The sequence below is a fragment of the Balaenoptera ricei genome, chromosome 3 (genome assembly GCF_028023285.1).
Source record: "Balaenoptera ricei isolate mBalRic1 chromosome 3, mBalRic1.hap2, whole genome shotgun sequence".
Lineage (NCBI taxonomy): Eukaryota > Metazoa > Chordata > Mammalia > Artiodactyla > Balaenopteridae > Balaenoptera > Balaenoptera ricei.
Window position 1 is genome coordinate 67,510,134 of NC_082641.1, and position 25,556 is coordinate 67,535,689.

The 25,556-nt window shown below is 34.4% G+C and overlaps 1 protein-coding gene across 2 annotated transcripts in view; it reads right to left on the reverse strand.

The window, feature by feature from the left end:
- EDIL3 (EGF like repeats and discoidin domains 3) overlaps window positions 1–25,556 on the reverse strand; it is a 429,209-nt gene that overhangs the window by 244,430 nt on the left and 159,223 nt on the right. The window contains exon 3 of one of the 2 annotated variants that reach the window (XM_059916719.1): window positions 23,720–23,749. The exons of the other annotated variant lie outside the window; for it this stretch is intronic. Within the exon in view, the coding sequence (XP_059772702.1) occupies window positions 23,720–23,749 (30 nt within the window). The remainder of the gene's footprint in view (window positions 1–23,719; window positions 23,750–25,556) is intronic. 2 annotated transcript variants of the gene reach the window in all.

The window sequence follows — 25,556 nt, forward strand, 5'->3', positions numbered from 1 at the left end:
ATTAAGCATGATTCTATGTAAAGATCTTCAGCACACATAAACAATGAAGCATATTCATTTTCAATAAAACAAACCAGACATAAAAATTAATTAGTATTTATGAGTAACTGAAGAAAATATAGCAAACTTTCTTCCCAGTTCTAAAAAAAAAAATCACAAGTTTCAAAATCAGAGTCATAATATACACAAAGAAGAATAGCTATATTATCTTAAATTATTACATATTTTAATTGATGATATTTGATGAGATTTCAAATTTAGAAGTAGGAGTATATTTTCATATGACACATCCAAATAATTAAAGTTATTACATAGTTTTATGAAATATTATACTTGTCTTAATAAAACTGAAGTGATTAGTCATATAATTACTCTAATGGAACTGAAACTCATTTTAAAAGAAACAAAAAAAAAAATGTTTAAGTCCATATCAGGCCAATGTTAGCAGCAGACAGGCATTACTGATTATGTAGATTTTGATAGTAAGAAAAAAACTTCCTCGGAAAGTACTGGCATAATGGGAAAGAAACTGGAAAAATTGTCTTATATGGGTAAAAACTGAGTGACAAATCTTCCAGTTGATATGATTTCCACTAAAATTCATCTTCACAGGAAAGCCTAAGATAATTATTTATCAAGCATAAGGCACTTAGGCATGGAGCACAGTAAAGCTGGGTGTTTTGTAACATTTTAATAGAATATATTTGTTTGGGTAATGAAAAAAATTAATTTGTGTATTACATCTCAAAGAAATAATCTGTGATATGAATACTAATTCCCAAATATATACAACTTGTGTCTTGTGGCGAGAGCAGCTAAATAATTAGTTTATAATCCATTTTTCTCCTTTTATCACGGGTATGATCCAACGGAAAGAAAGGCAGATGTTTCTGTTCTTCGTAAACATACAGATAACTAAACCTGCTAGCAAATGTTTGCTAGGAGGAGACATCTTACCTATGAATGTTTTTAGGGGTATATCTCTAGTTTCGGATTATTTCTGGTAAACAAATTTCAATCCAGAATTTGTAAGGTATAGTTCCATGGCAAATGTCATATAAGCTAACAGCTACATGAAGATAGACTATTATCTAAATACCCCCCATAGACGTCGTAATCCATGTCCAAACTTAGAGACCTCATCTGTTTTTCTCGGTCAGACATCATGTGTCCAGTGAAGGAAAGAAAGACCTGGGGAGCTGTCCTCAATGTCCTAAAGTGCTCTGTTTCACTCGTGCCTCTTGACTGCTTGTATCCTTGAAATCATTAGTAAGCTTTGATATTGGCTAAGATCTCTGATTTGTGTAAGGCTGATTTGACAATCTAATCTTTTGAGTTAACTCTACTTATTCAACCTTTTTAGAAAAGTTTTATAGTAAAAGTGAAACACTTGAAAAAGTACAAATGCCCACAAGTTGAGGGATAGTTAAGCAAACTTCAATAAAACATAACTATGAAGTATTAATAGAATAGAAAATTGCCAATTAAAGATATGAAAACAACTTAGCTATATAATAAAATCTACATAAAATTCTATTAAATGCAGAAAGAGCACAGTTTATGCTACAACAAAGTAAAATGTGGTAAAAGTAAAATAACAGGCACTGAAAGAATAGATTTTTTTTTAAAATCTATGGATTTTGGATGGAGAATTTTGTTGAAAAGGGTTTGAAGAAGGGGAAGGTCAATGTAGGCAGGAAACCAGTGTGCAGCCCTTGTAATTATCAGATTAAAATCTTCAAGACTTCACAAATATTCCAGGTCTCCTAATAGGCACATGGTAGTGTTGTACTTCCCCACCCCTTTCCAAGTTAGTAGTGGCCATGTGAATTTCTTTGACCAATAATGTGTGAAGTAATGTGTGTCATTTCTGACAGATATTTTCAGAACTAATTAGTGGTTAATCATGCCTGCTTCACACTGTGTTAGTGATTATAGAAGCAACTGTTGAGATGTAGCCTTTGTGGGCCCAGGGCCCCGAGTACAATGAGCAGAGATCCCTTACTGACCCACACTGGACCTGTGTGACAAGCCACTGAGATCTGGATGTGGCTTATTCTTGAGGCATAATGAAGTTCATCCTGACTGATTCAGCAAAAAACAAAAAACAAAAAAAACAAAAACGGTAATGGGAGTCTAATTCCTTCACTGTTTAACATTTTGTAAACCACAAAGAGCTAAGCAAAATTTGTGCAAACATAGATTTTTCAGTCCTATAGGATATCAGTTGGGAGTATTTAGTAAGGGGATAGACTTAACAGTATTGCAGAGTAAGAACGAGATGATCTTAACAGGTCATGTTCAAGAAGAGAGTGAAATAGAAGGTGACTTGGATGTTTTATGCCTGACAGAGAAATTGGTAATGCCATTGAGAGAGGTAACACATGAAAGCAGGGGGGGAAAAAAGTTTGGAATATTCATTTTTGCACATAGACCATTAGATGTGTCTGGCTGATGTCTGAAAATGGAAATATGAAATTCAGGAGAGAGGTCAGGGCTATAGAGAAGAGGGAGAAGAGAAAGCAGCCTCCCATATTTTATGAGTTGAGTATTCCCCTAGGTATTTTACATATAATATCTCCAATAATAATTACAATTTCACCATTGCACTGAAAAAACTGAGTCACTAAGAGGTTTAGCTACCCAGATTTGGGAATACTCTATCCATATAGGAATTAAGAGAAGCCTGGGGGAGAAAAAGGGGCAAGGAGATAGTAAAAGCTATATTCAAAAGACAGGCAAAAGAAAGAGGACACTAAGTAAAAACAGACAATTTTTAAAGCCAAACAAAAATACAGAGCCACTGAGGTCAAGGGGGGAATGTCAGGAGTTAAAAGACTGTTGTTCACGTTGAATACTGCAGAGAAAACTAACTAGATTCATTATCTTCAAACTACTGAATTTTGACTCAAAATGCTTAACTTATGAGAGGCAAAAGCTGAAAAGTATCCAGCTTTTAATATATTAATATTCTGCAGAACATTAAGCTGAATGAATCTCAGAGATGGGTTGTTTTATGAGCATTACACCTCATGTTTGCCTAAATTAAAATCTAGGGAATTAAGTAAACACTACCACTAGGAATATTTTTTATTTCTTTAGATAAAAAAATCTCTAGCAAAGATGACCCAACAGATGAATGAACCCCTTGACAGGCCTAAATCATATAAGTAAATTAATTCCACAAATTGCTCTCAAAAGGAATTTGAATCTAAGTGCTGATTTTGGTATGCCAACAGCACATGTTCCTGGTGGGTCATAATGCTTCATGAGATGCACGGGAACCTCTGAATCAGATGAATATTCAAAGTGATTTTCAGAGAAATCCTAAATTAGAATGCACTTCAATGATTTAATTGAAAGGTCACATAGGTGAGTGACTATTATAAAATCTATAACATAATGGAAGCATTGTACTCTCACAAGTGGCAGTTAAGAACTTTAGGTCAAGGGCTCATCAAATTTCTAGATTTATAAGAAGACAATATTCTTTACTTATAAAAAGTGCTCACATTTCTCTAAGGAAAAGAAACCTCCTTTTTTAATATAACTTAAGACAAAATACTTGTATTTCTAATATTAACTATCTCAGAAAAGAGGCAAATTTTAAGTAAAGCAAGTGCACGTCTGTAGATACATTCTTTTTTTAACATTTGAATTGTTACAGTCTTTTGCCAATTCCTTAGACATGATCGACAATTCTTGCAGATACTGAATTCTTCCATTAGAAAACAGCTTGGACTTTACATGTTTGTTCCACTTTTGTTGCTTTGTACTTTTATTACTTTTATTTTAAAATAGGTGTGAAAGCAAAACATCAAACACGATTTTACCTTACTGAAGAATGTTTACAGCATTTTTGGGACAAATAAACCCAATAATCATTATTATAAAATTTATTTAAAATACTTCATTAGAAAGTTATTAGTTGTCCAAGGACAAATTACACATTTATATAGTCCTATTAGTCAAATTCATTTTCATATCTATATACTGCAGGGAGTAATGTCTACTGTATATCCCCTGAAAGTAACAATATAGAATATAAGAGATTTTAACATTAAAATATTTTGAACACTATTTATCCTAATTATATTTGGTACAGAATTTATTTCCTTTATTTTCATCAAAATGTAGGTAAAAATGTAACTGAATTTTCACAATCAAGATACTATCTTTTTAGAACCAACTTCTATACTTTTGATGTTCAGCCCCTTCTTTAATTAAAAAATGATTTCTTTTTCTTCAATTCTATCATAAAATTTGCAAGCATCTCCATTAAGAGTCTAGTTTTAGTTATTATCCAATTATTTTCTGTCTCTAGGTCTACATGCAACCTGTTCTTCCCTTATTGGCTTGAGTTCCAATTAACTTGGAAATTCAGTAGGCCCCTTATGACTGTGATATCAGTATCCTCCAAAGAGTCTTCTGCTCTTCTTTGAAATAACATATTAGTGATCTCAAAGTGGCTCTTAAAATTCTCTCTTTTCTATTGTGACCATTTATAAGCATAAGTTAATTGGTCCAAGGCCAACTATCAAAAAATGGCTATATGACCTAAAAGGGAAATGTTACTTTTGTATCATTTTTAAATGCAATGTGTCTTATAAGAAGCCTTAATAATTAAAATAGTAAATTTCTACATAGTCATGTCTATATGTTTGTACCTATCTGTGTCCCACTTTTCTTCCAGGAAGGATTTTAGACAGCCCCAAAATAATGTGAAATAAGCTAGAAACATTCAAATAATGAACAAAAATAAAGATGAGCAGTAATGTAACAAAGGAGCAAGAAAAACAATGAAGGCAGCTGTGTCATTGCAAAAGACTACATCTCTTTCACAGAGGCAATAGGAAATGTGTAAGTCATAATATTTAAAATCTTGCAAAGAAGCTGTGTCCACTTGAAGAACTTGACTCTTTAATGACAGATGGTGAAAAGTAAGGTTATTCTTAACTTCTATCAATCATAGTGTAGAGAAGCTGGCAGTGCCATAAACACTGAGCAACAGAAATAGACACATTTATTGGGTATCCTGTTCACTGATAAATAAAGTGGAAGAAATTCCGTTAAAATGTTTTCCTGACACATTTTTCACAGCAATCTACTGGTATTTTCTGCTCTATCCCTCAAGTTACTCAACATGATGATTTCCCAAGGGTCATTTCCACATCACACTGAGACACTTGGCTTTTGTTACCTGAATCTAGAAAGAGCTTAGACTCATGCCCAAGCACATTCTAATTCACCCTTTACTGCCACCACCTTCAAAGAACATTTTCTAGGTATAAAAAATACCTTGACATAACAACAAGATTTACTATATGTTAAAATTATCATGAAAGTAAAAGCTTAATACTAACAGTTTAAAAGTTCTGTATTCATTATAGTAAGGTTAAGCTTTGGCTCCCAAATTGCTAAAATGAATCTGAACAAAAGACTGTTCATATTTGCCACAGTAAATATTTGTTTTCTACTTAAAATAGATTACCCATATTGAACTTTTTTCTGCCAATAAATAATAAAACTAAAATAAAAATAAAGTAAGGTTTAATTTTATGTTTTCTCATTATGTGTTATTTTAACTAAACTGACTGGATAAAATAAATGCATTTTAGGCTTCTAAAATCTGGGGCTCTGCTTTTCTTTTTTCCTTGCTTTTACAAATGAATGAATTCAGCATTAAAGTTGGAGAAATTATAAAACATCAAGTAATTATAAAATTCTGTCAAAATAATTAAGAAGAAATTTGTGAATAACACTTTTCCTTTTTAAAATGGAAAGGAGCTACTTTACAATGCGGTTAAGATGTTGCATATCTCTGTTTATTTCCCCTGCAGATGTTACTAAACATGCCTGTTTAAATATATATTATTATAGTTACTATCTAATTTTATTTACTTAGAACCCATTTCTTAGAACATACAGAGTTTCCACTGATACCGAGGTTATTTCTACTTCACTGAATTATATTAGGCTTGACAATGCCTATAGGCTTTATGAATGCTCTCTGTGCTGCTTTATTGAGTAAAGTATGATTTCATCATTATATTTTTATGAACAGTTTTTAAACAAGGAAATAAAAAATATTCGAGGTGTAAGAATAGTCTACCATTCTTGCAAATCTTTCATTATACATTAATATGTTCATTTACTTAAAATTTTCAGGTCCCAAAAAAGGACAACCTAATTCATTGTACATTTATTTACCACATTTACTTTAGCTGTTGAAGTATGTTGAATGGTGTCCCCCAGAAAGATATGTCCATGACCAAATCCCCAAACCTCTGAATAATACCTTATTGAAAAAAAGGGCCTTTGCAGATGTAAGGGGGAGGACCTTCAAGATGGCAGAGGAGTAAGGCATGGAGATCACCTTCCTCCCCACAAATACATCAAAAATACATCTACATGTGGAACAACTCATACAGAACACCTACAGAACGCGGGCAGAAGACTTCAGACTTCCCCAAAGGCAAGAAACTCCCCATGTACATGGCCATGTGGCTGACAGGGTCTTGGTGCTCTGGCCGGGTGTCAGGCCTGAGCCTATGAGGTGAGAGAGCTGAGGTCAGGACACCGGACCACAAGAGACTTCCCGGCCCCACGTAATATCAATCGACAAGAGGTCTCCCAGAGATCTCCATCTCAATGCTAAGACCCAGCTCCACTCAACGACCAGCAAGCACCAGTGTTGGACACCCCATGCCAAACAACTAGGAAGACAGGAACACAACCCTATCCATTAGCAGAGAGGCTGCCTAAAATCATAATAAGTTCAGAGACACCCCAAAACAAACCACCAGACCTGGTCTTGACCACCAGAAAGACAAGATCCAGCATCATCCACCAGAACACAAGCAGCAGTCCCCTCCACCAGGAAGCCTACACAACCCAGTGAACCAACCTCACCCACTGGGGGCAGACACCAAAAACAATGGGAACAACGAACCTGCAGCCTGTGAAAAGGAGACCCCAAACACAGTAAGATAAGCAAAATGAAAAGACAGAGAAACACACAACAGATTAAGGAGCAAGGTAAAAACTCATCAGACCAAACAAATGAGGAGGAAATAGGCAGTCTACCTGAAAAAGAATTCAGAGTAATGATAGTAAAGATGACCCAAAACCTTGGAAATAGAATGGAGAAAATACAAGAAACGTTCAGCAAGGACCTAGAAGAACTAAAGAGCAAACAAACAATGATGAACAACACAATAAATGAAATTAAAAATTCTCTAGAAAGAATCAATAGCAGAATAACTGAGGTAGAAGAATGGATAAGTGAACTGGAAAATAAAATAGTGGAATTAACTACTGTAGAGCAGAATAAAGAAAAAAGAATGAAAAGAATTGAGGACAGTCTCAGAGACCTCTGGGACAACATTAAAGGCACCAACATTCGAATTATAGGGGTCCCAGAAGAAGAGAAAAAAAAAAAGGGACTGAGAAAATATGTGAAGATTATAATTGGAAACTTCCACAATAATGGAAAGAAAATAGTCAAGTCCTGGAAGTGCAGAGAGTCCCATACAGGATAAATCCAAGGAGAAAAACGCCAAGACACATATTAATCAAACTATCAAAAATTAAATACAAAGAAAAAATATTAAAAGCAGCAAGGGAAAAGCAACAAATAACATACAAGGGAATCTCCATAAGGTTAACAGCTGATCTTTCAGCAGAAACTCTGCAAGCCAGAAGGGAGTAACAGGACACATTGAAAGTGATGAAAGGGAAAAACCTGAAATCAAGATTACTCTAACCAGCAGGGATCTAATTCAGATTCAATGCAGAAATTAAAACCTTTACAGACAAGCAAAAGCTAAGACAATTCAGCACCACAAAACCAGCTTTACAACAAATGCTAAAGGAACTTCTCCAGGCAGGAAACACAAGAGAAGGAAAAGACCTACAATAACAAACCCAAGACAATTAAGAAAATGATAATAGGAGTATACATATTGATAATTACCTTAAATGTAAATGGATTAAATGCTCCAACCAAAAGACATACACTGCTGAATGGATACAAAAACAAGACCCATATATATGCTATCTACAAGAGACCCACTTCAGACCTAGGAACACATACAGACTGAAAGTAAGGGGATGGAAAAAGATATTCCATGCAAATGGAAATCAAAAGAAAGCTGGAGTAGCAATTCTCATATCAGACAAAATAGACTTTAAAATAAAGACTATTATAAGAGACAAAGAAGGACACTACATAATGAACAAGGGATCAATCCAAAAAGAAGATATAACAATTGTAAATATTTATGCACCCAACATAGGAGCACCTCAATACATAAAGCAAATGTTATCAGCCATAAAAGGGGAGTTCGATACTAACACAATAATAGTAGGGGACTTTAACACCGCACTTTCACCAGTGGACAGATCAACCAAAATGAAAATAAATAAGGAAACACAAGCTTTAAATGACACATTAAACAAGATGGACTTAATTGATATTTATAGGACATTCCATCCAAAAACAACAGAATACACTTTCTTCTCAAGTGTTCATGGAACATTCTCCAGGATAGATCATATCTTGGGTCACAAATCAAGCCTTGGTAAATTTAAGAAAATTGAAATAGTATCAAGCATCTTTTCCGACCACAATGCTATGAGACTAGATATCAATTACAGGAAAAAATCTGTAAAAAATACAAACACATGGAGGCTAAACAATACGCTACTAAATAACCAAGAGACCACTGAAGAAATCAAAGAGGAAATCAAAAAATACCTGGAAACAAATGACAATGAAAACCCGACGACCAAAAACTTATGGGATGAAGCAAAAGCTGTTCTAAGAGGGAAGTTTATAGCAATACAATCCTACCTGAAGAAAAAAGAAAAATCTCAAATAAACAACCTAACCTTATACCTAAAGCAATTAGAGAAAGAAGAATAAAAAAACCCCAAAGTTAGCAGAAGGAAAGAAATCATCAAGATCAGATCAGAAATAAATGAAAAAGAAATGAAGGAAAAAAGAACAAAGATCAGTAAAACTAAAAGCTGGTTCTTTGAGAAGATAAACAAAATTGATGAACCACTAGCCAGACCCATCAAGAAAAAAAGGGAAAAGACTCAAATCAACAGAACTAGAAATGAAAAAGTAGAAGTAACAACTGACCCTCCAGAAATACAAAGGATCATGAGGGATTACTACAAGCAACTCTATGACAATAAAATGGACAACCTAGAAGAAATGGACAAATTCTTAGGAAAGGACAACCTTCTGAGACTGAACCAGGAAGAAATAGAAAATATTAACAGACCAATCACAAGCAATGAAATTGAAACTGTGATTAAAAATCTTCCAACAAACAAAAGCCCAAGACCAGATGGCTTCACAGGCGAATTCTATCAAACATTTAGAGAAGAGCTGGCACCTATCCTTCTAAAACTCTTGCAAAATACAGCAGAGGGAGGAACACTCCCCAACTCATTCTACGAGGCCACCATCACCCTGATACCAAAACCAGACAAAGATGTCACAAAAAAGGAAAACCACAGGCCAATATCACTGATGAACAGATATGCAAAAATCCTCAACAAAATACTAGCAAACAGAATCCAGTAGCACATTAAACGGATCATACACCACGATCAAGTGGTGTTTATCCCAGGAATGCAAGGATTCTTCAGCATACACAAATCAATAAATGTGATACACCATATTAACAAATTGAAGGAGAAAAACCATATGATAATAGGTGCAGAAAAAGCTTTTGACAAGATTCAACAACCATTTATGATAAAAACTCTCCAAAGAGTAGGCATACAGGGAACTTACCTCAACATAATAAAGGCTATATATGACAAACCCACAGCCAACATCATTGTCAATGGTGAAAAATCGAAAGCATTTCCACTAAGATCAGGAACAAGACAAGGTTGCCCACTCTCACCACTATTATTCAACATAGTTCTGGAAGTTTTAGTCACAGAAATCAGAGAAGAAAGAGAAATAAAAGGAATCCAAATTGGAAAAGAAGAAGTAAAACTGTCACTGTTTGCAGATGACATCATACTATATGCCACCAGAAAACTACTAGAGCTAATCAATGAATTTGGTAAAGTTTTAGGATACAAAATTAACTCACAGAAATCTCTTGCATTCCTATACAGGAATGATAAAAAATCTGAAAGAAAGATTAAGGAAACACTCCCATTTACCATTGCAGCAAAAAGAATAAAATACCTAGGGATAAACCTACCTAAGGAGAGAAAAGATCTGTATTCAGAAAACTATGAGACACTGATGAAAGAAATTAGAGATGATACAAACAGATGGAGAGATATACCATGTTCTTGGATTGGAAGAATCAACATTGTGAAAATGACTATACTATCCAAAGCAATGTATAGATTCAGTGTAATCCCTATCAAACTACCACTGGCATTTTTCACAGAACTAGAACAAAGAATTGCACAATTTGTATGGAAACCAAGAGACCCTGAATAGCCAAAGCAATCTTTTTTTTTTTTTTTTTTTTTTTATTTTTATTTTTTTATTTTTTATTTTTTATTTTTTTTAAATATTTATTTATTTATTTATTTATTTATTTTTGGCTGTGTTGGGTCTTCGGTTCGTGCGAGGGCTTTCTCCAGTTGCGGCAAGCGGGGGCCACTCTTCATCGCGGTGCGGGGACCGCTCTTCATCGCGGTGCGCGGGCCTTTCACTATCGCGGCCCCTCCCGTTGCGGGGCACAGGCTCCAGACGCGCAGGCTCAGCAGTTGTGGCTCACGGGCCCAGCCACTCCGTGGCATGTGGGATCTTCCCAGACCAGGGCTCGAACCCGTGTCCCCTGCATTAGCAGGCAGATTCTCAACCACTGCGCCACCAGGGAAGCCCCAAAGCAATCTTGAGAATGAAAAATGAAGCTGGAGGAATCAGGCTCCCTGACTTTAAACTATATTACAAAGCTACAGTAATCAAGACAGTATGATACTGGCACAAAAACAGAAATATAGATCAATGGAACAGGATAGAAAGCCCAGAGATAAACCCATGCACATATGGTCACCTTAACTTTGATAAAGGTGGCAAGAGTATACAATGTAGAAAAGACAGCCTCTTCCATAAGTGGTGCTGGGGAAAGTGGACAGCTATATGTAAAAGAATGAAATTAGATCATTCCCTAACACCATACACAAAAATAAACTCAAAATGGACCTAAATGTAAGTCCAGACACCATCAAACTCTTAGAGGAAAACCTAGGCAGAACACTCTATGACATAAATCACAGCAAGATCCTTTTTGACCCACCTCCTAGAGAAATGGAAATGAAAACAAAAATAAACAAGTGGGACCTAACGAAACTTAAAAGCTTTTGCACTACAAAGGAAACCATAAACAAGACGAAAAGACAACCCTCAGAATGGGAGAAAATATTTGCAAATGAAGCAACAAAGGATTAATCTCCAAAATATACAAGCAGCTCATGAAGCTTAATATCAACAAAAGAAACACCCCAGTCCAAAAATGGGCAGAAGACCTAAACAGACATTTCTCCAAAGAAGATATACAGATGGCCAACAAACACATGAAAGGATGCTCAACATCACTAAGCATTAGAGAAATGCAAATCAAAACTGCAATGAGATATCACCTCACACTGGTCAGAATGGCCATCATCAAAAAATCTATAAACAATAAATGCTGGAGAGGGTGTGGAGAAAAGGGAACCCTCTTGCACTGTTGGCGGGAATGTAAATTGACACAGCCACTATGGAGAACAGTAAGGAGGTTCCTTAAAAAACTAAAAACAGAACTACCATATGACCCAGTAATCCCACTACTGGGCATATACCCTGAGAAAACCATAATTCAAAAAGAGACATGTACCACAATGTTCATTGCAGCACTATTTACAATAGCCAGGACATGGAAGCAACCTAAGTGTCCACCAACAGCTGAATGGATAAAGAAGATGTGGCAATATATATACAATGGAATATTACTCAGCCATAAAAAGAAACGAAGTTGAATTATTTGTAGTGAGGTGGATGGACCTAGAGTCTGTCATACAGAGTGAAGTAGGTCAGAAAGAGAAAAATACCATAGGCTAACAGATATATATGGAATCTAAAAAAAAAAAAAAAAGGTTCTGAAGAACCCAGGGGCCGGACATGGATAAAGACACAGACGTAGAGAATGGACTTGAGGACACGGGGAGGGGGAAGGGTAAGCTGGGACAATGTAAGAGAGTGGTATTGACATATATACACTACCAAATGTAAAATAGAGAGCTAGTGGGAAGCAGCTGCATATAGCACAGGGAAATCAGGTCGGTGCTTTGTGTCCACCTAGAGGGGTGAGGTAGGGAGGGTGGCAGAGGGACACAAGAGGGTGGTGATATGGGGATATATGTATATGTATAGCTGATTCACTTTGTTATACAGCAGAAACTAACACAACAATGTAAAGGAATTATACTGCAATAAAGATGCTAAAAAAAAGAAAAAAAAAGAAAGTTAAGGATCTTCAGATGAGATCATCATGTATTACCTGGGTGGGTCTTAAATCCAATGACAAGTGTCCTTATAAGAGACAGAAGAGGAGAAGCCACAGACAGAAGAGTAAAAGATGATGTCAATATGGAGGAAGTGATTGAAGTGATGTGGCCACAACCATAGAAGCCAAGGAATGCTAACGGCCACCATGAACTAGATTAGGCAAGGAAGGATTATCCGTTAGAGCATGGCCTTTATGACACGTTGGTTTCAGACCTCCCTCTGGGCTCCAGAACCGTAAGAGAATAACTATGTGTCGTTTTAAGCCAATGAATTTATGGTAATTTGTTACGGGAACTTTGGAAAACTAATACAGCTGTAGTCAAAGTGATTAAGGAATGATATAAATCAAGAGATGTGACTGACGTAACTGTAATTTACACAAATCCAAGAGGATATAGTAGCTGCATACGTGTACTATCACACAGCTTACATATTTTGTATATTTGAAAAGCACTGTGCTCATTTAATTTCTTTTTTTTTCTTTTTGTTTTATGATCCTAAGGTGTGATGATAATTTTAATGATATGTATCTATTGGGCACAATACAGATATTGATCCCTGATTCCGTCTTCAGCATTGCTGGGAATACAATAGAAGGATGAATTACAGTCAGCACTGAGTCCCCAGTCCAGGTGGAGAAGGAATTCCAATGCACTTCCAGTACATAATAACGGAACTCAAATCCCTTTAACGATAGAAACTATTGTCTCCCCAACCTCTATTCTATCCCTTCTTTCATACTCACAGAAACATGGTTTATTTAAAAGGTAGTAGTGAAGATCCTGTGATCTCAGAGAATGGACTCCTTCCCCAGTCATGCTAATCTCAGTTACCTGCTACAAAGAACATTCCTAACAGATACACAAGTTGAGATTTGGGAAAAGAGACATCAGTGTGGGTTACAGCAGATGGGAGATGTAGGACATGAGATGACTGTGAAAAGATAGATAGGTTTTGGAGATATAAAAGGGAAAGAAAAGTATGCCCTAGACAGACAAACATGAATTAAAGCTTTGAAGTGAGAATGAGCACAGCACGTATGACTTGGAATAACAGAAACTGTTTGTCTCCTAGGGAGAAGAAACACGGGTGTGATGGGTCATAAAAGCCAGGCACAGGTTTCATGGAGTGAAATGAAAGAATGTCTTTAAGAGGCCAGCTTTCATTGGTTTCCTCATTTTCAGAATAAGAATAAAATTAGTGGGAAGCAATAGTTTTGCCTCTCTATCTCCCACCACCCCCCAAACTGTCAAGGAGCACAGAAATTGAATGATATAAACACAGGAGACTGAAAAAAAAACCCCACAGTCTGAAAACTCAAGTTACTTAAAAATATGCTAATCTCCCTCTTCTGTAGCTATATGAATCTTGAAAGTTAGACAAACTTGCTTGAGCATTCTGCCTAAAAGTATCAGATTAAGTAATGGCATATTATAAGAAACTCAACATGGAACAGAATTCTCAGTGGTTTCTTCATGATATTATAAATAAAACTTACTGCAAAACAATGTGTTTAGATAGGTAAAGATGATGAAGCTTAAAATTCTGGGGGATAAATTCCCTATTTATTCACTTCCTGATCATTCTTATTTTAGCTTTGTTTATATTCATGGCTTAGTACCTGCACAATTCTTCCCACACATTTTTAAACACTAAGTTATGGAATGAAATAGATTTCAGAGGGCCTCAGTCTCAGACAGGTATCACAGTGTCTTTCAAACAACATCTAAAGCCTTGGCACAAACTATTAGCTGATGTGAACAGTGGTTTTTATTTCTTGTTTTTATTTTTGAGAACTGGATTGCTCACTCTTTTTCAAGAGCCTCTAGTAAGTTTTCAAAAACAATCAACAATATTGTAACATATTATTTAAATTAGGTAAGAAATATTGGATATTTTCTCATTAGATTTATGTTTAGAAAAGCAGAAAATTAGATGCAAAATATGGGATGTATCTCTAAATCTTGGTGAATTCTAGCAGTTGAAGATCTGTATTGGATAAATAATTAGAAACAAAAAGGTGTATCCCAAGAATACTATACCCAGGTACATTTTATTTTATTTTATTTTTAAATGTATTATTCAAAGATTAAAAAGTCTACCACCCACACAACGTTGAAAATAAAATTACCTGAAAATGTCTGTGAGCTTATTAATGAGACATGCATTGATAACAATGCAATAAGGAGGAAGTTATTGTACCAAAAAATTGCAGGCCCTTTTTTATTCTACTTGGAGTCCAAACCCAGGAAGCCAGTGGCCTTGCTCACATCCTTTCTGCTGCCTCCTTGACCTAAGCCCACCCCCTCTTCTACCTGTGCTCAGCACTAGATAGTGGTTGTTGCCAGGTTTGAAGCTTTTAAAATCACTGCTGCAGGTTCCATTCAGTAATTCCTAACAATGGCTAAATTACTGACATTGTTAGGACACCACGCTCAAAGAAGTACTAAACAAAATGTATTTTATCCTACTGCAACCAAAACAGAAAAACAAAGATCAATGTAATGGCTTTTCACTGCCAAGGGATTTAAGTAATTTTAAAGCATCTTTAAGATTCTTATCAAATTATTAGTGTTATCCTTTTATTTCTTAAATTGGGAAATATATCTATCACCCCCTCTCTCTTTATATCATCACACAGGGAAGAACTATGTACGTTCTTGGGTTAACAGTGCTTTAAAAGCAGCATTAAATCAGTATGGCTGAATTTATTCATTAATTCAACCATACAACAAATGTTTATTAAACGACTACCATGTACCGAACAATTGTTCTAGCAGCAAGGGATTCAGTATTGAATAAAATAGACCAAAAAAACCCCATCCCTGGGGGAGTTTATATTCACACTGGACAGAAAATAAGCTACATAAACTGGGCAGACTGTGCTAACATTAAAAAAAAAAGCAGAGCAGGGGACCATGACAAGGTGGAGAAGGTGTGACCCTTTTAGAGACAAAAAGAAGGCCTTTCTGAGAAGGCATCTTTAGACATGAAGGATGTGATGGAGGAGTCATGCAGATACTTGCAGGAGAAGCTGTCAGACAATGGACCTATGAGTGCAAAACCCTGCCCAAGACGGGGATGGGCTCAGGGTTTGTGTTTGTTGCATGAAAAGGAAGGACAGGGTGGCTGTAGAGGAAACGCAGCCAGGGAGGTAACGAAGGGTGCAAATTACATCCAGTTTCAATCCTAAATCTACTGCAGGGTTGATAGAGAGGTACTAAATTAGCCTTAAGGCTGAAGAGTGATGGGATCTCATGGTCTTGTAGGAGAATTATCCTGGTCTCTCTGTTGAGAAGGACCTACAGAAGGGTCAAGGGTACCAAGAAGAACACCACTCAGAAGGTTACTGCATGATAAGCCAAGTGTGGGAAGATGGTGAATTCGACAAGGGTGATGGTATATGTAATGGCAAGAAGTGGTTAGATTTTGGGTATATTTTGTAAGAAGAGGCTAAAAGGGTCTGGTGAGAATGGGATGTAGTGGGTGTTATCAAAGTTGACCCTGAAGATTTGGATTGAGCCGCTGAGATGGAGAAGACTGTAAGAGCAACTAGATTGAGGCAGAATGTTTTCTGAAAATGCAAATATTCAATATGGATGAAGGTAGTCAGAGGGATTTCCAATTCCTATTTTATTATTTTAAAATTGTCTACAAGGTCCATAAAATTACTATAGTAATCAGATTATCATGTAAAATAATAGGTAAAATTTTGCATGTTATTAGGTACAGCTTTATAATATATGCATGACAAAAAACTTGAATAACTGTGCATTACTTTTACAAATGAAAGAAATATATGTTATTTAAAACTATTTATAAGTGAATAAAAGGCAGTTTGCTTCATTAGAATAAGTACAAGTTTCTCCAGAGAAACTTGAAATTGAATCCTCCTTTTGTCGCTTGCTTATTATGTAACCTTGGGCATATTTATGCTTTAAAATTCAGTGTTCTCCTCTTTAAGTAGGAATATATATATATATATGTATATATATATATATATATATATAATTAGCTTCATTGCGAAAATTAAATAAAAAACTGCACCTAAAACGCTTAGCACATTGCCTGACAAATACTCATAATCAAAATAACAATATTAATAATATGGGAAACAACACTGATGATAATAAAAGTAAAAAGAACAGCTTAGATTCCTTGTAATTATTATAGGATGGGCATGATGTGATAAACGCTTTAATGTATCATCATGTTTGATCCTTCCATCAAACATTTAAGGTAAAATGAAATTTTACGGATGATGAAAATGAAATCTGTAAAAGGAAAATACTGTACAGCTATTTATCTGAAGATAAAAACACCTAAAGGTATAGGTTCAGGCCTTCGGGTACGTGGGGTTTTATCCTACCCATCATGAACGGGAATGCTTAATGCCTTCCTTGAGCCAACAAATCCCTGGAATATTAAATTAATACTTCTCAGTGCTCTATTTGTAATAAACTTTGAGGTGAAACTTGGGACAGCAAAAAAATTGACCCAGACAATTGGAGATGGCCTTAAAGATGAATCCATCCAATGCAAGGAGTACTAGAAATTAAATAAGGCTTGAAGTCTAAGTGTACACAGATAGTGGGGTAACATGCATTGTTATTAAACATTGCAAATTATGCTTGGTCTATTTTCCTGAAATAGGTTTGTTGAAAATTAAAATATTTTGTGTTTATATAATTTTTACTCACTTTCTGTGATGGTTAAATTTTATGTGTCAACTTGGCTAGACTGTGGCACCCAGTTGCTTGGTCAAATACTAGCCTAGATATTGCTGTGAAGGTATTTTGTCAATGTGATTAATATCTACAATCAGTTGACTTTAAGTAAAGCAGATTACCCTCCATAATATGGGTGGGCTTCATGCAATCAGTTGAAGGCCTTAAAAGCAAAACGTGAGGTTTCCCTGAGAAGAAAAAACTTTGCCTCAAGGCTGTAAACCATAACTCTTGCCTGAGTTCAGCCGGCCTTCCCTATAGAATTCAGACTTGCCAGCCCCACAATCACATGAGCCAATTCCTTAATATAAATCTCTTTATTTTATATATATATATATCCTTTTGATTCTGCTCCTCCAGAGAACACTGACAGATACACTTTTCCTTTCCATGTATATACCTTTATTACTATTTTTAAGTTTACCTTAAATATGAATATTTCTTAAATATGAAATAAGAAAAATACTATCTACATATAACAGAAATTTAAAAACCAACTATTTTTCTCACAATTCAATGTCACTATCAAATATCTATCAATAAGGAAGTTTTGTTTTATTAAAAAAGAAGTAAGCAGTATTTGTTCTTTAACGAATGTCTTAGTGAACTGACCAAAGATAAATCTTTAGAGGCAATGATTTCTTCCCTATTCCACTGAGAATCTACAAATAATGACTTCTTTCTATTTTTTAGAGATTATAGCAATAAACTTTTTAGTTTTATATATTGGGTTTTAATATTTAAGCCTGCTTAGCATATATTTATGAACAGGAATATACTGGACAGTATAATTAGAAACGTTGCTCCAGGCACTAGAGGGAAAATAGCCATGTCTATATAAAAAAGGAGAAAATTTGCTACAAATGTAAGGTGAACAAAAACGAGGATGTGCAGCTTTACTTTAGACCCCCAAGGAAATAAAGTGCTAAGATCAAAATGCAAAAGAGTGTTACGCTCATTAGAGAATAATATGGTTAGATATCATTCCTTTCCAAAAGCATGAGTTGTAGAATAATTGACCATAGTCTGCCATGCAGAATTAAATTCTATAAGAAAACAGGAAAGAGATCTAAAAGAATCTGTAGCATAATTAAGAAAATCACAAAATCCACCATAAACAGAAGTAATGTTTTTGTAGGACTAAGACTGAGTATTTCAAAAACAAGACAAAAATATCTAATCACTGCGTCCTGTGTTTAGCTGCACAGATATATAACATATTTGTTTTAAACTATATATATAGTTTGTTTATAAAACTATGAATATATATATATATATGTAATATAGCCTTAAGTCTTTATTACTGCTAGTCAATGTTCTATTATATGTATAGATTATTAGTTCTTAGGTGTATTTCCTCAGTGGCCAAACTGATCATTTATAAAAGATTAAACATACTAAAAGATTTAGAAGGAGCTAGTAAAAATGATGAAGTTCTGCTGTGCTGAATCAACACTTCTCCACCTCTGGTGGGCATCACAGAGGTCACAAGAGTCTACTATAAACTACTGTATCCAGGCAGTAACCTGTATCATCACTACCAATTGGGATGTGATATTAATAGGCCAGAAATGCACTTTTACATTTAAGTAAATTATGAAATTTTAACTTTATAAACATGTGAAGAACAGTATGGCTTTTGCACTTTAGTGTTTTAACATAGCTGATTGCTAAAAAGATTTTCCTTTTACATTCATCTGAAAATTCCATTTTTTCTAATCATATTTTTTGTTATTATATGAGCTAACAGTATTAATAACTACTTTTATACAAATTCAAACTCAGTCTCTTTCTTTGATATTAAAAAATGACAAATGACAATTAGAGCAATTAAAAATCTCCCTTTAAGCAAGAGAAGAAAAAAAAAAAAAAAAGAAAAAAAATCAAGATTTGCTTCTGAGGTGGTATAAACAAAAATTAGTAAGTTGTGGTTTTATTAATTTTAGCCACTGATTTATCGTACAACTACAATATCTCAACTGTGTCACTTTCTGACTGATTGATCCTATTCAGTAACATTTTCCATTTCTAGTCCTCTTTTAATTCTTACAATGATTTCACTAATTTGATGAATAAATGGTATTTCTAGAGAGGTAAAATAATAGCTAATAAGACAAAAAAAATAAAGAGGAATGAAGAAATTTATATGACAATAAGCCTAATTTGATAGACCTTATAGTTAATAAGTTAAATTTTATATGGATTAGTTCATTTGTAGCAGTCAATTTTCTAATGTAAATGTCTTAATTTCTTAAAGAACACAGACAAAGGCATTGGTGTAATCAGTTTATCAAGTCTCTCCTTATTATGAAATTTAAATGGAAGATAAATAGAAATTGGATTTGTGCAACATGGGAGAAGCAGCCACTGACTTAACTCTATTAAACAGTGTTATTAAAGTTATAAATGGATCTGTATCTTACACCTACAGATACACACACACACACACACACACACAAGCACATTCTCTTAATATTTGCAAATCTTTGTTTTTGAAGGCCTATTTTTTAGACCAGTGTCTGATGAATATAGTAGCACAGTTCTGAGACTATAAAAGGGAATAACCGATGTTGCAATATCTGAAGGAAATTTCAAAAGAGAGTTACCAAAATTACTTGAGCAACAGCAACATAATTGGATTACCATATATCACCTCTAAACAGGACTCATTTGGAGGTACAGTACCTGTTATGGTTTCTTTAAAAAAATGAATCTCATTAGTTTATAATTAGATCTTAGTATATAACCTAGTTTGAAGGAATTTCTTGTACAGTTAGTTCATAGATGTGTTTTTGTACTCAATGATAAGATGTTTAAATACCTGAACATAAGATTCAACTAAGATAAATAAAAAGAAGCTTCTGGTAGTTACAGAAACAGGTGTTAGGTGAAACGGCCCTTGTAACTCAGATACTACAAACATGTTGCTCTGGGCTAATACATCCCATCAGAACATTTGAAGATGAAAATAATTAACAAATGGATGCTCCATATTCAATAAGGGGCTACATCTCCATGAGTAGAAACACAGATGTGACTTGTTATGCATCCCCTCTATAAGTCAACACCAAAAAAGCAGTTACTAAGCACTTGCTTTTTGCATGGCAATTTAGAGGTTCAAATAAGAGAAATTACGCATATTTGAAAAAATGACTAAAGACAGAGTGAAGCATAAAAATATTGTAAACAGAAACATATGGTAACAGAGTAGAGGAATCACTTGTCTGTTTTAATGATGGCAGTTATAAAAATTCTAAATATAAGTCAAATCAAATATACTCTATTGTAAAGAGAAAAGCACATATTTTGCAGCATTATAACACAAGTAAAACACTATCTAATATCTCATTAATTTTCTCAGAGTTATATTGTCTCTTTCTAATTTTTTTAATACTATATGTTAGTCCAGACAGAAACCTATTATTTTCTCTAAAAAGTATTCTGGACAATGAGAATTTTTCATGATTATTGAATTATAATTAATCCAATTCTGTGTACCTGTGGGGTAAAAATAACTTAGATTTGCTATATAATATCCATACATTGCAAATATTTAATAAATAGTATCATTCAGTAGCATCCACTAGGCACCTGCACATTTAGATAAACCATGTATATATTTGTTTTTAAAAATATTAATTTTTAACTTATAACTCATATATTAACAGCTGGTGATCATGAGCCTGTGACCATCTGGCAGCAAGAAACACCCCCATGTACTTTATTCCTTCTACTGTTGAACTTTGAGGAGTAGCAGATCTATTAGAAATAGATTATTTAATTTAAATAATCTGAATTTTTTAGTTTAAAGAAACTGAAGTATTATTAGAAGAAGTTACAGTCCAATTATGCCATGAAGCTGAAGGAAGAATGTGAAACTGATAAAGATATCATGTGGGGACATATGAAAGTTTAATTCAGGTACAATTTCTGTGGCAAACATGATTGCATTTCACTGATAATTTAAACAGAATGGAGAAATAACAGAAAGAAAGATCAATTAAAGAAGGATCAAAAAGATAAATTAAAGGAGTCTGAGCTTAGGAAAGATCATTCTAGATAAACTGTTGATGGAAGGAGATGAAAGTAAAAACAGAGACTATCAACAATATATTAAATATATTTTGGGTAATAGTTTAAAATAAAAGATATCTTTTGATAAATATTACTGAAAAAGACACATAAACAGAATAATAAATATTTAATTGAGAAAAATAGTTGTTGAAAAAATTGGGGGCAAGAAGTACCAAAAAAGCTCTAAAACAACAAAATCACAATCCACTTTCCACAATTATTCATAGTCCTTATGAAATCAAGCCTTTACAAATCTCATAATACCTTGTCAAAAGTTTTAATACAACTACACAATAATACTTTTTATTATACACCTTGATAAAATTAACAGAAGAACATTTGGCTCCCATTGGCAGTTTTATATAAAAGGAATGTCTGCTTTACTAAATGCAAATTTTCTTAATGTTAACGTAATCTGTATGTGAAACTATTTAGTTAAAATATTACTTAATACATTTGCTCTATTCTAATCATCTGTGCTAAAATCACAACAAAAACATCTGGTCATGTATGAAAACAAAAATATTTTAAAAACATAATTTAAACTCTATGATGTTCAGATCACTCTAGAGTCAAATAAATGGGGAAAAATGTTCAGTTGCATTTACAAAAGAGTTTCTTAATAAGAAGAGACATTATTAAAATAATTTTAAAATAAGAAAATTACACCAAGAAATAGTTATCTGTATTACTTACATTAAATTAAAATTAATCTTCATCATGCAAAAATAATAATTCTTTTGCAAAGTCACCAAAACTGCTTGGCAGGCAACATAGCTAGGAATGAGGTGTAAGAATATTAGAGGAATGAAACTGCTCTAGAAAAGCATAGGCTCACAAGGACTGGTACTCACACCAAGAGAAAATTCAGCCAAGGCTGAGAAAGATGAGTCTTTGAGCAACCCTGTTAACACTAAAGCCTCAAGTCAGGGCAAAAAGAAGTCAGAAACTAGGCAGAGGAAACTCATAACAACACATAAGTCTGCTACTGAGTCATGTGATTAGGTTGCTCCTAAAAATAGGCTACATAATACTGACTAGAGTAGGAGAAAATTATAGGGAGTTCTTATCATCCAAATCAGGTTATAAACTATCTAACAATATTATGAAAATGAAACATTAACTGAGAGTTTGTCTTCTGAGATTCCATTTCAAGGCAGTGATAATGAGTATAATGCAATATGGCATCCTTGCAGTTTACCAAAGATATTTGTAAGATGTCTATTTCATTTTCTTCCGTTGAATTTTTGATGTTTTGAACCACTCTTACAGGTAAAAATCCCTGCCCAGTTCTAGAAGAAGGTAGAAATCAAGAAGTCTCCTACCAATTGAAATAAATTAGGTCTATGAATTGAAAAGACCCTATTCTGTACCTGAGTTCCAATAACTGGGCTACATTCCCCATTTCCTATACAATCAAGCCCCATTTTTGTCCATTAGCTTCAGTAACCATTTCCTGCTCCTGTCTCTCAGGCCTAACTCCCTTCCTCAATTGCCTAAGAAAGAACCTGGTGCTAAGTTCTGGTCTTTCTCTTCCAACCAGCATCTAACCCCTCAATCTCAGGGCTTTATCCCTTTTTCCTGATGTTGCTAGTCTGCTAGCCTGGGTCTTTTATTACTTGCTAACCAGATTGGCTGTGGTGCCTGCTTTCTCCTTATAAATGTGCCTGGTCTTTGACCCATCCCACTGTCCTAGAACCAAGTTGAAAACACCATGCCTTCTCTACCATTTGCATTCCTCACAGTATTTAGTTCAGACCTGAGCCTGTTCTTGATCAATGCTGATTAGATGGATGAGAAGCAGAGTCATGATGCCAAGTTTCAGTATCATTAAGTTATAACTGCAAAAATTATTTTCTTAACGAAAGTGAGTATTTGAGGCAACAACATGATTTTTATCCTTAAACTTAAATGAATATCATATTCAATGTCAGTCATATTTGATAATGCAGTATTCTATCACGGTAAGTCATATTTCTGAAAGTCTGTTTCATCATTTTCCTCTTTTTAATTTCAGTCTCCTCATTTTATTATTTTTCTACATTTTATCATTTTAGTTTTTTCTCCCCATTTTATGACTTATTGGCATTTTTCTCAATGTTTTAATTTTCCAATTTTCCTTATTCTGTAATAGTGATGTGATTTTTTGTGTTATGATTTCCTCTGTGACAGTTCATTTTCAATTATTTTCTCTTTTTATTTAAAACTCATAACCAACATCATTTAGACTGGGACAGCGTAATGGGTTCAAGAAAAAAAGTAAATAAATAAAACTGTGCCAGTTTTGTGGTTGAAACCTGAACAAATACATTTCAAACGGTCTATATTACTAAGGGCATTAAATTAAATAGGAATAATCTTTACAGCATAGGAACTTTACCTGCTGAAGTTGGCTCTTCTTCATCTGATGCTATGATAGAGGAAAAGAGATGGGGTGGGAACAAAGAGAGGGAGTGAGTGAGATGAGAGGGAAGGAGTGAGGTGAGAGGGAGAGAGAGACGGGGCAGAGAGCGAGAAAGAGAAATTGAGATTGAACATAAATATATTTCACATTTCTAAATAATGACTAAAAGTCTCTGACTTGAACTTTTGTATATACATCAGAAATTTTTCATTAGATAATTAGATAATGACAGATAAATGGATAGTACTTACATTAAATTAACATTTAAATACTCTCATACTTTAAAATAAGCAAGCATTAGAAAAGACCATTCGGTTGTCTGAATTTGAATTTTCTGTCCTTTTGCAAACAAGGTTGAACTTTTTTAGCTTGAGTGGAAATTATTATAATTATTATAAATAATATTGTTTAAAATATAAATTGTATATAACATAAATACCCCAACCATCCACTTTGTGGGAATTTTCTATTAGCAAAGAGGAATTAAAAGGTATTGTTGACAGTCAAAAATTCTGTTCCATGAGTTAGAAATTATAAAAAGGTAGGAATTATTAAACCTTAGAGTGACTCAGAATCACTCTGAGTGTTGGTTAAACACAAAGATTCTCTCTCTCTCTCCCCGTCACATACACACACAAACACACTCAACTCATGTGTACCACAAACTTCAAGATTCAGTGGTGGTGTTTCTGTGTTGAAGCCACAGGAACCTGCATTTTAAAGGTTGACCCCAAGCACACATGGATAAGTACGGATATTACAAAAGGAGAGGTCACATTACGAAAACATAACTTTATGCTAAAGCAGTGGTTCATGACCCTGCATCTATACAAGAATCGCCAAACTCTGGGCCCACCTCAAAATGATTCAGAGTGAGAATCATTTTGATTCCTTCTTTAAAAGGGGGCATTTTTGAGAGCAGCACAACTCCAAGGGTAATAATCTGCTGTGTGTATGAGGAGGACGGAGCATGGTGTTGCAAAAGTGAAGTAGCTTCACAATTTTGCCTAGAATGCACGTCTTCATCTCTATACTAACAGACATGCTCTGTGAGAAGATATTTCTGCTCTGTGCACAATTGCAGCTTTATCAGAATATTACTGCTGAATTATATTACTCTAGCCAGTACTACTTCATTTGATTCATGAGGTTTTAAAATAAAAATTTACTCAGCTGAATTGCTTATAAAGGAGTTTTGTTTCCAGGTGATTTGTTCATCAAGGTATCACTGTGTAACTAGGGAGCAGTCTCCACTATTTTCCGTTAGGGTTACATCTGCACAGAGTACACATTAGACAAACTTACTGTGTGTCCTGACAGTATTTTCCTCTCACACTGTTTGGCTTGTCTCCTTGGCACCAAAAAAAAAAAAAAAAAAAAAAAAATAGAGCAAACACACTTGGCACGCATGGTGTGGAGAACATAAATATTTAAAAGCTGTTTGCTGCTTTATCATGTCCAAAGTACTTCACAACATGTTCAAAGAAGAAAACTGTTGGTAGCTTCTAGGAACTCCCTTTTAGGAAAATACCACAGGGGCTTGTAGAAGTGCTGACTTGGATGGGTCATTGTTGGTAAAAGTCTGGAGATTCAAAAGGAACAAGAATAAAAATGCTTACACTTATAGCTGGTCACTTTGTGTATGTGAACTGAATTTATAAAGCAACTGATGAGATGAAATATACTCTTATTTGATAGATGAAGATACAGAGATTCAGAGTGACTGAACAATTTGTCTAAGGTCAGTTTGAATTCAAGCTCACGTGACTTTAAAACCAAACTCTTTCCACTGTGCCTTACTGTCTCACAAAGT